Raw genomic sequence first — 16451 nt, forward strand, 5'->3', positions numbered from 1 at the left:
GAGATGGAGAAACTATTAATCAGGGCAATGCTCTAAAAGAAGCCATGAAAAATCATTTCATACGTTTCTTGAGGAACCTGAAGAAATAATATCAAATACGAAGACACTGAGGGCTGAATTTTCAGATTTTGAGACAACCAATAAAAGAACAAAAAATTTAGATTTATTATTTGATGCCCTGAAAACAATAAAACCAAGTTCAGTAACCAGTGAGATAGTATTTTCTATTTCAGGCAATTTTGTATCCAGAATAACAACAAAATTAAGTAATCGTTCAGTGGACATTATGTTTTTTGACATCATATTTACTGAAGAAAAATACTAAATGAAATAAAAATTTATAATTTATATGAATTTTAGTTATTTTAGGTTTTTTTTATTTATTTGGTTTTGTGTGGAGTATATTTTATTTTGTTATATTTTTTAGTTCCATAAATATTAAATAAACTGAAAAATTTTAAATAAGTATTTTTTTTTACTGTTTTTAATTATATGTATATATTTTTTGTAAAAATTTGAAAACCGGTTTAACCGTTTTTTTTGGAAATAAAATACTGGAATTTGAAAACTGTTTTTTTTCTTCAAAAATTGGTTTTTGTATAAACCCTAATATGATTACATGAGAAAGTATTTTTTTTACAACCAAAGAAATCTAAAACAACAAATGTTTCTCATAAAATATAATTCTAAAGTTTCTTACTTTACATATTAGCTTATAAACAACATGTGTTTACTAAAATAACAATTAAAACAACCACACAGACTCATAAGACCTCTATTATTTCGTTACTTATGTCTACAAAGGCAGTACAGAGTTGTACAATGACATTATGAACTCTTGAATGTTATAGAAAAATGTCTTGGATGAATTACTATGACAAAATTGCGATCATAAATCAAAACAACAACAAACAAACAAAAAAAAAAAAAAAAACTCAGGAAAGCAGTCCAGTGCTAGGATATGTACATGTGCATATGATATTTTGTAACTTTACAAAAAATTGACAAGTATAAATATATTTTTCTTTAACATTAATGTGAATTCTTCGAAGGTATTCTCTGAAGGATGGTCGGTATGGAATTACAATTTATGAAAGGCGAATTTTCAAATATACATGTGACCAAACTTGCTAATCATGCAAGCCTTTATAAGATGCATATGGTATATTATTATGGCTGTTACATCAAATAATAATAAAAAAATTATTAATAACAGCCAACCACTGGACTTCTAGAGAAGACTATCTTTCAGATTTTACAAAAAAAGAATAATTAGAAATTAGATAGCTACATGATGAAATGAAAATTATTATACAAAATGTTTGAAAATTATGTACCCAAAAACGATTTAACTGTTTATACTGCAAATCCGTGCTATAAATTTCATATTTGTAAACAATAATTTGTATAAGAATTTATTTTATTAATGTATTTTAGGCATGCTAGCATGCTCTCTCTCACTCTCTCTTTCACACACACACACACGCACGTACACAAGCACACATGCCAAAATTACACTAGTATAGACTAACTATATTCATAATTCGGGCACATAATTTGCAGACTATTTGGCATGTAAAATACATTATAAATGATATTTTTCTTTAAATTAAATTCTTATTCTTACAAAGTAAGTCACTGAATTTTGCTTCAAGTGGAGAAGAAAGTGCTAAATAAAAATATTACTCTTTTCGGAAATTTGATTTCTTTTGATCCATTTCTTCTTTTTTTGTCTGCACTATTTACAATAAAGTTTTAGGCAGGAGATCAAAAGATTTAATGGTCAACTGAAGCTGTGATTAAAATGGTTTCTCAGAAGCCTCCATGAGTACACAGTTCATCTGTATTCTGAAACTATTATATACACAACTCACACACATAATATGGTGCCTCAAAAGTTTCACAGAAAACTATGATACAAAGAATGCATATATCTTGGTTACAAAGGAAGAATATCTTCAGACTTGTATCTTGAGTTAATAAACCGTACACGTTTTCCTGCTACTTCTTCTTGAAAAATATCTGTATGCTTCATTTCTGTAGCTGTAGACTAAGAATAAAAAACAAGATTGAATACAGTTGGTTTTAAAATGGAAATGAAATAGTTCTAATTGCAATTATTTTAATATTTCATATAAATACTCTGTTAACTTTTGACCAAATATTATTATTATCATCATTATTATTAACCTTAGGCCAGGATGAACTAATCAATGTCATAATCTCCTTCCCCTTGTTCCAAATGTTCGTGGCACTAGTGTGAATAAATGTGCAAAAACCCCTTAGGCCCATCAGTGTCCTGACGTTTTATACAAACTACCCTATTCTGGTTTGTTACCAGCAGTACTAACTTAGACATTTTATGCACATTCTTACACAACTGCCTCACTAGTATCTGTGCACCTACTCAACAGTCCCCTTCCCCCCAAAAAAAGCTCTAGTTTCCCTGATTCTAAACATCCACTTTCTTTGATCAACAACAAATCCATTCAGATGCAAACCATCCTTCTTGTATAAGTCCTTTCATCTATTAAACTCGCTCCACAAATTCACATCATTCTTCCTGCAAACCTATGCAAACTCATTCGCTATTGTCCTCCTCAGCTCAACTCTGTCATACTGCAACAACAGACTCACTATCTAATTGAAAACTATCCAATCTATTTTCTACATCAGTTCTGCTTATGTGATTTTAACTAACTCAAACATGACATCAGATCATATTAAAAATACTTGCTACTGCAGTTAACTCTTGCTATAGCAAATACCGAATACTCAGGATCAATGAGCTGAGATTTCTGAGTGCCTCTGGTGAATTCTTAGTTCTAGAATAATGGTTACATAATTCTAAGACAAAAACTTTATTAGTTCTACACTTCTCTACTAATTTTTTATCTTTTTATACAATTCTTATCTAAAAATATAAATATAATATAAATTTTAATTTATATCTTATCTAAAGATATAAATTAAGACCATGACTGTATCAAAGTTAACAGGAATCAAAACAATAGTTGAGAGATGGTAAAAAATGAATATATGATGCTAAATTATGATGATATAATGATAAATGCCTGTCTCCTCTGTTTGTAGAATTTTTTTCTAATTGCAATTATTTTAATATTTCATATTGAAGTGGAGAACCCATGCCTGTCCCCTCTGTTTGTAGAATTTTCCTTGCCAAATGAAATAGCCTGAGTTCATGGTGAACTGAAATAGCATTGAGATATCGGGAGGAAATTTGGCTTGGATGAGATCTAAGGTATCTTTGAGTGGGACATTTGTCAATAAGGAGAAGATATCAAAACTGACCATTATGTCAGTGTGTTGGAGTGAGGTTTCTATACCGACTTTAAAGTGCCTATAATATCCAGCAAAGTATAACCATGGTATACTATCATCTCACTAACAGAGCGCAATTATGGCACTGTATTTGGTATACATACGGGGGTCTAACACACACACAAAAAAAACGAGACTAACCCTTGGGAATAGCTTGGAAATGAAGAGTGGGAGGAGAGAGACAAAAGAGATGATTATAGAACATGTTTTAACCTGTCGGCGTGAGAGACAACGCTCAGATCTATCGCTTTACTCAGTACGAGTGGACACGTGTTCAAATATAGACATTTTCTTACCCTCGGTCAGAAAATGTTGGAGTGCAAGAGTGAACAGCGAGTTAACATCAAGTACTTTGTGAAACTGAAGAAATTCATGACGGAAAGTTTTCAATTACTGACTGAGGCTTACGGTGAAGAATGCATGTCTCGTACATGCATTTTTGAATGGCACAAATGATTTTCGAAAGGCAGAAAAAGTGTGAAAGATGATGATTGCCCAGGCCATCCGTGCACAGCAGTTACTGATGACAACATTAAAAAAGTGCGAGATGTGATTCAAAAAGACAGAGGTTGGGTGTTTGAGCTGTAGCTAAGAAAGTTCATTTGGACAGGGAAAGTGTTTGATGCATTTTAACGGAAGAATTGAGCATGAAAAAGGTTTGTGCAAAAATGGTTCCAAAATGTTGTCAGATGAGCAAAAAGAACGTTGCAAGGAACTGTGTTTGGACCTTTTGCAACACATTAAGGATGAACCAGATTTGTTGAATTTGATAATTACTTGTGATGAAACTTGAATATATTTACATATGATCCAGAAACCAAGCAACAATCGATGTAGTGGAAGTCAGCAACATCTCCAAGACCAAAAAAGCATGCATGAATCGTTCGAAGTTCAAGGTCATGTTGATTGTTTTCTTTGATATCCAGGGTACTATAATGGCAGAGTGGGTTTTCCCAGCAGCCAGATGGTAAATCAGCAGCTTTACCTTGAATTCTTAATAAAATTACGTGGACACGTGAGAAGAGAATGACCAGAATTGTGAATAAACGGTTGAATTTTGCACAAGGACAATGCGCCAGCCCACACAACACTTTGTCTGTGAAGCACTTTTTAGCTAATCACAACATTACTGTGCTTGAGCACCCACCCTATTCCCCAAACCTGGCTCCCTGCGACTTCTACCTCTTTCCAAAGATCAAATTGGTACCTCAAAGGAACCCAATTTTTGTCAGCAGAAGATGTGAAAGTAAAAACAATGGAGATCCTCAACAGCCTTTCAGAAAATGACCTGCAAAATTGCTTTGGACATTGGCATCATTGTATGCAGCTGTGTGAACTCAGAAAGGAACTATTCTGAAGGAGATCATAGTTGATTTTCTCAATTTGTTAAATAAAAAGATATACAGGTACAGTCTCGTTTTTTTTTGTGCCAGACCTTGTACATACATACATTTAGAGTGCATCACCAGTGGTGCCGCATGTGGTGTTCATCGGGATTTAATCTTGGGGGAGGGGGAGGGGGAACCTCAAGATTTAATCTTGTGTGTGTGTGTGGGGGGGGGGGGGAAAGTTGAGTAGACGATTTGAGAATACATACTACACATTGCATACGACCTATGACTGAGCAGCTGCAGTGATCACCAATACACAACACCCATGATCTTCTCTGGCTTGGCTCGGGCAAATGAAGTAGTGCTCAGTCCACCCAAGCATTACTTTGTTTGTCTTGGGTTCACAGCAGCCGTGATTCCCGAGAGCTATAGGGTATGCCCACCTTATCTGACCACTAATTCATAAGTAGTATAGAAAAAGAAGACACGACACAAAATAAATAAAAAAAAAAAAATAATTTTAATTAGGAAAAGATTTTTAGAAATTTTCTAGTGTGTTTTCCTCTTTCATTCTTTTTTATTTAAAAAAAAAAAAAAAAAAAAAAAAAAAAAAAAAAAAAAAAAAAGAATGAAAGAGGAAAACATCCCCCCCCTCCCCTAGGGTGTGCCACTGAACATCACTGATTGATCAAACAGCTTCTTACCAGAGTGTACTGTTACACAATCATCATTTCTACATGTCCTCCTCCAGTTCTTACAAACAATATTTTGTCAGGTACTATTATATACAGGGTGTCCCAAAATTCATGCAAGATTTAAATTTAGCGCCATTTGTGCGGTAAAGCGTTGCCAACAAGAAAAAAAAAGACAGCGTGACAGCTGAGAGTTCAGGGTTATTAAAAATGGAGTGCTACACGAAAGAACAACGCATTTTCATTGTTGAGCAATATTTTAAAAATAACGACGGTTTGGCAGCTACAGTTTGCAATTTTCGTACAAAATATGGTCGGAATAGTGATTTAACTTCATCAACTGTGAAAAGATTAATTAAAAAATTCAAGGAAACTGGATCAATTAGTGATCTTATATACTCTGGCCGTCGTTCAACAGAAAACATCGAAGCAGTTCATGAGAGTGCTGCTAAGAGTCCAGGAACATCAATTCGGCACCGTGGTCTTGAATTGGGCATTTCGAGAAGCTCTCTACAGCGTATTCTCACGAAAGATTTGCATCTTTATGCTTACAAAGTTCAATTGACTCAAGAACTGAAGCCTAATGACCACACACAGTGAAGAGAGTTCGATGAATGGATTATGGAACAACAACAAGTGGATGCTTATTTTTCGAATAAAATCATCTTCAGCGATGAGGCTCATTTTCATCTTGATGGCTTTGTTAATCGACAAAATTGTCACATTTGGGGTTCAGAAAATCCCCGAGTGATTGTTGAGAAACAAACGCATCCACAACGTGTCACTGTTTGGTGTGGATTTTGGGCTGGAGGCATCATCGGGCCATTCTTTTTCGAAAATGCGGCTGGTAAGGCAATAACAGTTAATGGTGCTCGCTATCGCGACATGATAATCCAGTTTTTTTGTGCCTAAATTGCAAGATATGGATGTGGACGACATGTGGTTTCAACAAGACGGCGCCACATGCCATACAGCCCGAGAAACAATTCAATTACTGCGCGAGTCATTTCCTGGTCATGTAATTTCCCGTTTTGGTGATCAGAATTGGCCGCCCAGAACATGTGACTTAACGCCGTTGGACTTTTTTCTTTGGGTTTTTTTGAAGTCTAAGGTTTATGACAACAAGCCCACGACCACCCACGCCTATATTTTTATTGAAGGAGGAAATTGAGCGCTGCATCAACGAAATTCAGCCACATTTATGCAAAACGGTCATGGAAACTTTCGACAAAAGAGTGCGTATGTGCCAGCAAAGCCGTGGAGGCCATTTACCCGATATGCTATTCCATGCATAACCCTATACTGTATACTTTATGAATTGAATCAATAAGAAATTACAATTTTTAATTAAAAACCTGTGTTTTCTATCAAAATTACTTCTTGCATGAATTTTGAGACACCCTGTACTTTAAAAAAAGATAACACAAACACTACAAATAATATATGTGCATGTGGCCTCCAGAAAACTAACCTTATCAGAAATTAAGGCTTCATTTTTATCTGGTCCACACATGAAAGGCCACAAGATCTATAGCACACTAATGCCATGTGTGGGCAAGAGGAATAGAAGAGTCTGTTCACATTTTGATTGAAAATTTGCATTTACTGATCAATGAAGATAATATCACTTTGGCTTTAAACACTCCAAACCTTTACTTTATATAAAGCCAGAAAGCACTGACAAGTGGCTAACAGGTGTTTTGGGCTTGTAGCCCTCAGAAAACTGAACTGATCATAAATACACAAGTACATTTATCATCACTAACTAGTTTTAATACAGTTGCAACTGCTTATCTAAAGAAAGAAAGAGAGAGAGGCAGTCATTCTCATTTAGCATGTATATAGCACTCTTTTTTCCCCCCTCCCCCACATGGTTTTTTTGACAGAGTGTCTTTGACCAGAAATAGGACAGGTAGCTATGAAAGGCCATGGAGCCTAAGGGTGTATTATGGCTGTTGCCACTTGTTTTGTATTGATTTGCTTATGCATTTCTTAGCACAGTCTCCCCTCTGATGAGAGATTCTGTTCAAGACTTTAGTAAACAGTAAAATATCTTTCCTGTTTACATTTCTTTGTACATAACACTTTTTTTGTTGTTGTTGGCCAGAATCAGATTTGAAAACTAGAATGGCACACTTATGATAGTTTTCAAACTGGTTTACAAACTCACTGACTGTAGGCATTTTACACACATGCTTTTTTGCACTACATAATACAGTATTAAATGAAGAAAGATCTCACCTAGAACATAAACTTTTTAAGGATCTTTCAGGTGAAAGCAAACGAATTTCAGTTTTTTTCATAACTGTCTTTTTATTCTAATTGATTTTTAACCATTACAGTTAATAGTATGCATGGAAAAATGATTAAAAACTGGATAAACAAAATTTGGCCTTCAATAAAAAATATGCAAAGTTTATAATTATCCTAATGTATGTAACTTACATCTTCATCATTAATCTTGCTCACTCATAGCTTAACAGAATTAATATGAGCCAAGCTACTTAGCTATGAAAGGCCACTGAGCCTAAAATACGAGGTTGGGCTGAAAGGTTCTTGGCCTCAACAATAGATGGCAACACTCTCGGCAAGATTTTTTTTTTTCTAAGTTGGTACATCTGTCATAAGCATCGATGTGAAACTGCAAGTCATACTATCAAGTAGTTTGTTTTATACAGCTGTCTGAAGCAAAAGCATTGTCTGCATCCCTTGAAATGGATAAAATTGAGTATCCTACAGTTATAAAATTCTTTATAAAAGAAGGTTTAATGGCAAAAGAAATTCATTCGAAGTTCACAAAAGTTTATGGGCACTCTTCTCCTTCGCTTTCGACAATTAAGAAATGGGCTGCCAAGTTTAAACGCGGCCACACCAGCCTTGAATGATCCAAGTGAAGGATGTCCAAAAAGTGTAACAACACCAGAAATCATTGATCAAGTGCACGATATAGTACTGGATGACAGGCGAGTCAAAGTGAGTGAAATTGTTGAGACTATAGGCATTTCAAAAGAACACATAGGGTATATTTTGCATGAAGAATTGGAAATGAAAAAGCTTTGCACAAGATGGGTGTCATGCTTGCTCCCAGCAGATCAAAAAACGCACTCGCATGAAAATATCTGAACAGTACTTGGAGCGTTTTAACAAGAATAAAACTGATTTTGTGCATCGATTTATTACTATGGATGAGACTTGGATTCACCACTACACATCAGAATCCAAACAGCAGTCAAAACAGTGGACAGAAGCCAGTTGTTCAATGCCAAAGAAGACAAAGTCGGTTCCATCAGCAGGAAAGGTCATGGTATCGGTGTTTTGGGATGCTAAAGGCATTTTGTTTATTAATTATCTTGAAAAGGGTAAACCAATAATTCGTGAGCAAAGACCTGGTTTGCAGGAAAAAAATCATCTTTCATCAGGATAATGCACCTGCTCACAAAGGTGTTTTGGCAATGAGAAAATTAAGGGATCTGCACTATGAATTGTTGGAACATCCACCCTATTTCCCCAGATTTGGCTCCCTCTGACTTCTATCTCTTCCCCAAACTAAAATTCTTTCTCGCTGGTCAGCGTTTTTCTTCAAATCAAGTGATTGCAGCTGTAGAAGGGCATTTTGTAGATCTTACTGAGAACCACTACAGGGATGGAATAATGGTGCTGGAGTATCACTGGAATAATATATTAGTCTTAAGGTAGATTATGTAGAAAAATAAAAATCATTTTGAAATTATAAATTCGTTTATATTGCTAGGCCGAGAAATTTTCAGACCACCCCTCGTATGAAAAAGAAGATATAACAAATTTAGTTTAATCCTTTACCCAAGTGTAGGCAAACAAAGTTTGCCTACACTTGGGTAGAGGATTTAAACTAAATTTTCAACAGAAAGTAGTTCAGGACCGAGGCAACTCGTAGTAAAGGTGGACCAAGTTCTCATCACTTCCCATCCCAGCATCTCCCATAATGCAAAGCACATCTCTTTGCAGACATGTATAAAGCTATGCACCAAGGGAAGGGCCACAACAGACCGGTCACGACCTTTATTGAGGTCTCGTCAGTGGGATGCAGACCCAGAAATGGTGAAACGAAGGCAGAAGTAATGGAGAGGTCATATTTACTTATATGAGTTGCCAAAAGGTGTGCCACCTTATTATTAATTTACTCTGGATTTAGAGAAAGATGTTGGAAGTTTATTTTCCACTTGGCAGATTATAACAAATGTAGTTTAATCCTTTACCCAAGTGCACCTGAAGTAGTTCAGGACTGAGGCAACTCGTAGTAAAGGTGGATCAAGCTCTCATCACTCCCCATCCCAGAATCTCCCATAATGCAAAGCACATCTCCTTGCGAACATGTATAAAACAATATACCAATGGAAGTTCCACCGCCAAGACCGGCCTCTCCTTCACTGAGGTCTCGTCAGTGGGAGGCAGACCCAGAAGTGGTGACACAAAGGCAGAAGCAATGGAGAGGTCATATTGACTTATTCGAGTTGCCAAAAGCTGTACCATCTTATTATTAATTTACTCTGGATTTATAGAGAGATGTTAAAAGTTTATTTTCCACTTGGCCGAACTATAACAAATTTAGTTTAATCCTTTACCCAAGTGTAGGTAAACAAAGTTTGTGCTCGAAGAAGATAGACAAAATGAAGAATGATTTTATATTCTTATATTAAGAAACTATAATCAAAACGTTTTAGTGGTCATAGTTTAATTGTAAACAAATAGATTTATAACTTTTGTTAGAATCATACAATTTACTATATCTGGTAAATAGGCAAAAATATGTGCCTACACACACACACACACACACACACACACACACACACACACACACACACACACACGTGTGTGTGTGTGTGTGTGTGTGTGTTAAAGATACCAAGCTATTTTTACCTGGTTTTACTCCATTTCCCAAGTAAGCAAACAGACAAACAAGTCAATTTTGCACCTGCAAGTGTTGCAAGTCTAGCTGACCCTGCACGTAGTGCAAGACCAAGGCAACTCGTGGTAAAAGTAGAATAAGCTCTGATCACTAATCTTAATATTTAATATAAGGTGTTTTAACCTTATTAAATAAAAATCTCAGGAGGATACATTTATATCTCCTCCTCCTGAGATTTTTATTTAATAAGGTTAAAACACCTAATGGTAACTTGTTCTGGTAAAATACTTATAAGCTCTGTATTACTAAAATCTTGGTATTTCTAGCCTGGCTCCCACTGATGAGACCTCAATAAGGGTTGAAACCAGTCTGGGTAGTGGCCCCTTGCCTTTAATACAAAGCATCATACATCTCCTCCAGGAGATGTGCTTTGCATTAAGGGTAAATATTAAGATTAGTGATCAGAGCTTAATCTACTTTTACCATGAGTTGCCTTGGTCTTGCACTACGTGCAGGGTCAGCTAGACTTGCAAACTTGACTTGTTTGTCTGTTTGCTTACTTGGGAAATGAAGTAAAACCAGGTTTAAAATAGCTTGGTATCTTTAACATTTATTATACCCAAGGTAAAATACTTTCTACATATATATATATTTGTTTAACTGCCAAGAAAGCTTGGAAACCTATAGTGCATTAGTAGTATGCTGTGGCAAATTAAGGTTTTTATTATTTTTTTTTTACATAATCCAGAACCTGCTCTAGAGAAAAAGATTGGAAAGTGGTCTCACATCAATGGTGAAATTTATGTACCCCCCCCCCCCCCGAAAGACATTCACAAATATCCATACTCACAGTGATATTCACACCTATGCCTGAATAGCAGGAATGCTAATCTGGTATGCCACCCATGTTGGCAACACATAAACACATACATATATTCCTAACTTTTAGCTCTACACATTAATTCCTACTTTGGAGACCAAAACATACATATTTTTTTTGGCATATACCATTTTTAAATAAGCAAACAGAAATGATAATTTTTAAAACAGTCAAAGAAACAATTAAGAAAAACATACCAATTTTGATCCAACATGTTTTGGCAGCTCTTCATCTTCAGCATAGAACTGCTCCCTTCCTAAAGTGATACATGATCCATCCTCAAATTCAACCTAATCATTAGGAGACAATTTCTATAGCATAAATCATACTACCATAATAAAAGTTTAAAACTAAATAATAGTCACCCCCCCCCCCCAATATTCAAGTATCCCTTTCAAAATGAGGATAATGAATTTTATCGTTTTCAAGATGGGCAGGAATAAAAGAACATTCTTGAGTGAATTCTACAGTAATATGAACAGAAAACTAATAAGTAAACTGTAAAATATATAAAACTTAAATCATACATTTTCCAAGAGACTAGTCTTTTACATTTGATTACATTTTAAAATCAGATTCCATTAAACTGTCTACTTATAACAGTTGGAAAAGTTTATATTAAATATAATGGTAAAAACCTCAGGTTCATAATAAGGAAGTGGTAGATAATTAAGGGAAAGTTTAATATATACTAAAGAGAGATAGAGAGTAGAGAAGAGCAAAGGAGTTACATATTATAGATGTTTTGTGTTGTCAATGATATTACTATAAATGTTTTATGAATTTAAACAGTGATTCAATAAAATATAACTATTAAAACAACTGTCTTCACTACGTTAATGAATAGTTGTTTAATAGCTGAAAAATAGACAAATCCAATCACAAATCAAACTAGACAAATTCATAATTTATACTTGATTTGAATATTTTTTCAATGTCACTGTGTTAGCTATAAAAATCCTACACTAAAGAAACATTATATTTTACTGAATCCATATTTAAATCTTTACACCTTTATGATGCTATAGAAAGAAAAGGTACTGAATAAAGAAATTAGATTAGTGATATATACTCTTTGCTCCACCATCTCTGAATCTGTTTGGCTAAAATGTAATCTGAAAGACAAACAAAAGGACACTGCATACTAAACCCAGAATTTACAAAAAAGTAAAGAGAACTTTAATACATTAAAGAGTAGTTAGTATAGGAGACCAGCATAACCATTTATCAAGCGAATGAATCACAACAGACCCCTTTCATATATTTAACCCCTTTTTTATGCAGGGGGATATGTTCCAAGAAATCTGTGTGAGCAAATTTCAGTGTTAAATAAGAGATACTGTTTTTTGTTTCCCCCTCCCCATGTCTTTTGACATTTTTCAGACAGAAGGACGAATTCCAGATGATTAGAGTAGAATTCTCATAGTACCCATATATAAAAAGAGAAATAAAACTAAATGTGAGAATTACAGAGGTATTTCTCTACCGAGTGTTCCTGGTAAGATTTATGCAAGTATACTTGAGAAATGGTTGAGAAGGATTGTGGAGGAGAAGCTTGGTGGTAGTGAAGAACAAGCTGGATCCAGGCCAAACAGAAACTGTCAGGATCAGATCTTCACTTCACAACAAATAGTTGAAAAATCATGGCAATATAACAAAGATCTCTATTTAAGTTTAGTAGATCTGAAAAAAACATGTGATAAGGTGCCAAGAGAGAAGCTAATCAAAATGCTACAGTTGTATGGTGTCAGTGAGGCATTATATAAATCAATACTCTCTCTTTACTTGAGTTGTAAGTCAGTAGCTAGAATTGAAGGACGTACAGGAAAGTGGTTTAATATTAAATCTGGTGTCAGACAAGGATGTACATTGTTGAAAGTTTATTTTTCACTTGGTTAGAATATAATAAATTTAATTTAATCCTTTATCCAAGTGTGAGCAAACAATGTTTGCACCTGAAAGTATCTTCAGGACCGGGGTAAGGTGGTACAACACCAGGACGACTCCTTGCAAAGGTGGAGCAAGCTACCAACACTCCTATCTCAGTATCTATTTCAGGTGCAAACACTGTTTGCTCACACTTGGATAAAGGATTAAACTAAATTTATTATATTCTAACCGAGTGAAAAATAAACTTTCAGCATCTTTCTCTAAATCCAGAGTAATTTATTAAAAAGGTGGCACACCAATTGGCAACTCCCATAGGTAGAGATGACCTGCTAATGCTTCTGGCTGGTATCTCCACTATTAGGATTGGTATTGAAGTGCTGAGTTTTTAAAGATGATATTATAGTGATATATAGTTATAAGTGATAAATTATAGTGATATTACAGTGATATAGTGATGGACGAACCAACTCGATTCCGAGGATTGGATTTGAATTAAAACTTGTTCAGCGAAAGAAGAGACTCTGAAGACTGCAATACCTATGTCCTTACCAGCACCCACCCAGGTAAAGGTAAGCTTTAAGATTTTTAAGAAAGTTCCATCCGAATTTACCATCGTTTTTGAACCCTTACACACACACACTAGAAATGGACAACGTTAAAGATTTTCTTCAACACATAAACAGAGACAAAGCCTTAGAACTATTTAAGGTACTCCTTCAAAAGTTCGAAACCGAATGGCCAGGCTACCTTAAACTGTATACACAGGCAGAGGAACCCGAAGAGGAAGAGGACGATATCACAGAACAAAACATTACCCTCCTCACACCCGAGGACAACAGACAGACAGAACCAACAGCAGACGAACACACAAACAAAAGGCGAAGGACCGCGGACGAACCCACGGAAGAAAACGCGCCCACACAAGCAGTATCGGGAAATAAAGAAAAGGTACTCCCGGTAATCCTTCGAGACAAACACAAGTGGACCTCAGTCTCGAAATCGCTCAGAGAACAGAACATCAACTATTCCTGGGCCAGAAACACAGATGAAGGGGTAAAGATACAACCTGAATCAGTCGCAGACTACCGCATGATCACAAAAATGCTGGACAACTCCATGCTGCCTTTTCACACATTTGCACTGGCTAGTGAAAAGAACCTAAAAGTGGTGCTCAGGGGGATTGCCGAGGGAATCACGACTGACGAGGTCAATGCCGATCTCATCAACCAAGACCTGACTCCAGTTAAAGTGAGCAGAATGCTAAGATCGGATAAAAAACCTATGCCACTAGTTCTGGTAGAGATATCAAACATGCAAAAAAGAATATACGAATTGAAAAATATATGTAGGCTCAAAATCACAACTGAGCCACTAAGAAAGAAGGCATTGGCAGGACAATGCCATAGATGCCAAACGTTTGGGCATGCCCAAAAGCTCTGCAAAGCACCCTTCAGATGCCTAAAATGCGGCAAAGAACATCCGACTAGCACCTGCACCAAGCCAAAAACAACACCGGCATGCTGTGCTAACTGTGGAGGACCTCACCCTGCCAATTACAAGGGGTGCATGTCCCACCCAAGAAATCGTGGGATAACAAAAACTAGCCTCAGACCCCCTCCTCTCGGTAACAACTCCACTACCAAGCAGGCAACTCACCCCTCGTCTCAGTTCACACCAACAACACAGCCAACCAACATGACAAAAACGTATGCTGAGGCTGCATGACCTAAGAACCCCACATCCTACGAACAGCGAGGCTCCAACTTAGAAAAAATCTTAACTGCCTCGCTTGCCACCATGCTGCAAGAATTTAGCATGACAAGCCCCTCACCTTCCTGCAGAAAGAGATTCCTACAAGGAACACAATCCATCCTAACAGCCCTCTGTCATGAACAGAAAACATAAACCAAACTCACTAAAGATTGTAGCTTGGAATGCAAATGGAATAACAAACAAAATCCTGGAACTCCAAGAATTTGCATCCAGATACAAACCTGACATCATTCTAGTCAACGAAACACACCTCAGACCAGCAAATAACCCAAGACTCCGAGGCTTTACCATGTACAGAAAGGATCGACTTGGTGCAAGAGGAGGGGGCACTGCTGTCTACATAAAAAGCTACTTAAACCATAACACAGTAACTGACCTCCCAACTATGAACCTAGAGGTGACTGGAGTGGAGGTACACACCAGCAATGCAGGCAGTCTAAAGATCTATGCAGCATACAACCCACCTGGAATCCCACTACTGATATCTGACCTAGACTCTATCCTCGGATCCAAAGACTCCATAATCTTAGCAGGAGATCTCAACTCCAAGCATACAGCCTGGTTTAGCTCATCCATTAACACCAAAGGACACATTTTATACAACTATGCAATGCACAACTCTGCCATTGTGGTTGGACCTACTGAGCCCACTCACCACAGCCCAACAGGACGATCTGATGTTTTGGACATTGTAATACTTAAAAACATCCCATACCAATACCAACTAGAAACAATAGAAGAACTTTCATCAGACCACAACCCCATTCAGCTCAGGCTAGGCAATCAAGAACAGTTCTCACCACAGCACTCCTTTATAGCTTGGAACAAACTCGCAAAAACTCTACCAGAATACATTGGTCCACCACCCATCATACAGAAAAAAGAAGAGATAGATATAGCCATAATCAATCTAACAAGCCAAATGCAGAAAGCAATAGCCTCAGTAAAGCAAATCACTCTCCACCACACCACCAACAGGATCCCAGAAGAAATCATGGACCTGATTAGAACCAAGAACAAAGCAAGAAAGAGATATCACAACACAAGAGCACCACAGGACAAAACAACACTAAACAAACTCAACAGAAAAGTCAGAGAAGCTCTACAGAACCACCGCAATCAAGAATGGGAAACCAAATTAACCACACTCAACCCAGAAGATCACTCCATATGGAAATTCTTAAAAATCCTACGCACCAAAAGGCAGCCCTTACCTCCTATACAAACCAAACAAGGAATAGTACACACAGACAAGGAAAAGGCAGAAGCCCTCATAGACAACCTGGAGGAGCAGTGCAGCCCATCGTACAAAAGTCTTAACATTAATTTCATCTATAAAGTTCATCGCCATGTCAGGAAAGCATTAAATCTCACAGATACCTCAGAACCCATCTCCCCCACTACCCCAGGGGAAATAACCAAAATCATAGCACAACTGAACAACAAAAAGGCTCCAGGCCCTGATGCCATCACCAACAGAACACTAAAGTTGCTTCCAAGAAAAGCAATAATACATATTGTTAATATAACAAACGCGATCATCAGATTTCAGCACTTCCCGACAACCTGGAAAACAGCTGATATCATACCCATAAAAAAGGCAGGCAAGAATCCTCAACTTCCAGAAAGCTACAGACCCATTAGCCTCTTATCAAGTC

At 36.5% G+C, this 16451-nt stretch overlaps 1 protein-coding gene across 4 annotated transcripts in view; it reads right to left on the minus strand.

Annotated features, from left to right (window-relative positions):
- Positions 1-542: 542 nt before the first annotated feature.
- The window catches only part of LOC150108594 (lysine-specific demethylase 4C-like), a 366824-nt gene continuing 350915 nt past the window's right edge, over positions 543-16451 (minus strand). For all 4 annotated transcript variants that reach the window (XM_090390884.1, XM_090390883.1, XM_090390881.1 and 1 more), the window contains exons 18-19: positions 11328-11420; positions 543-2050 (exon numbers count right to left, since the gene is read on the minus strand). In XM_090390884.1, coding sequence (XP_090247010.1) covers positions 1940-2050; positions 11328-11420 — 204 coding nt within the window. In that variant the 3' untranslated portion in view covers positions 543-1939. The remainder of the gene's footprint in view (positions 2051-11327; positions 11421-16451) is intronic.

The sequence above is a fragment of the Typopeltis vanoorti genome, chromosome 3 (genome assembly GCF_054136105.1).
Source record: "Typopeltis vanoorti isolate ZY-2024b chromosome 3, IOZ_Tvanoo_1.0, whole genome shotgun sequence".
Taxonomy (NCBI): Eukaryota; Metazoa; Arthropoda; class Arachnida; order Uropygi; family Thelyphonidae; genus Typopeltis; species Typopeltis vanoorti.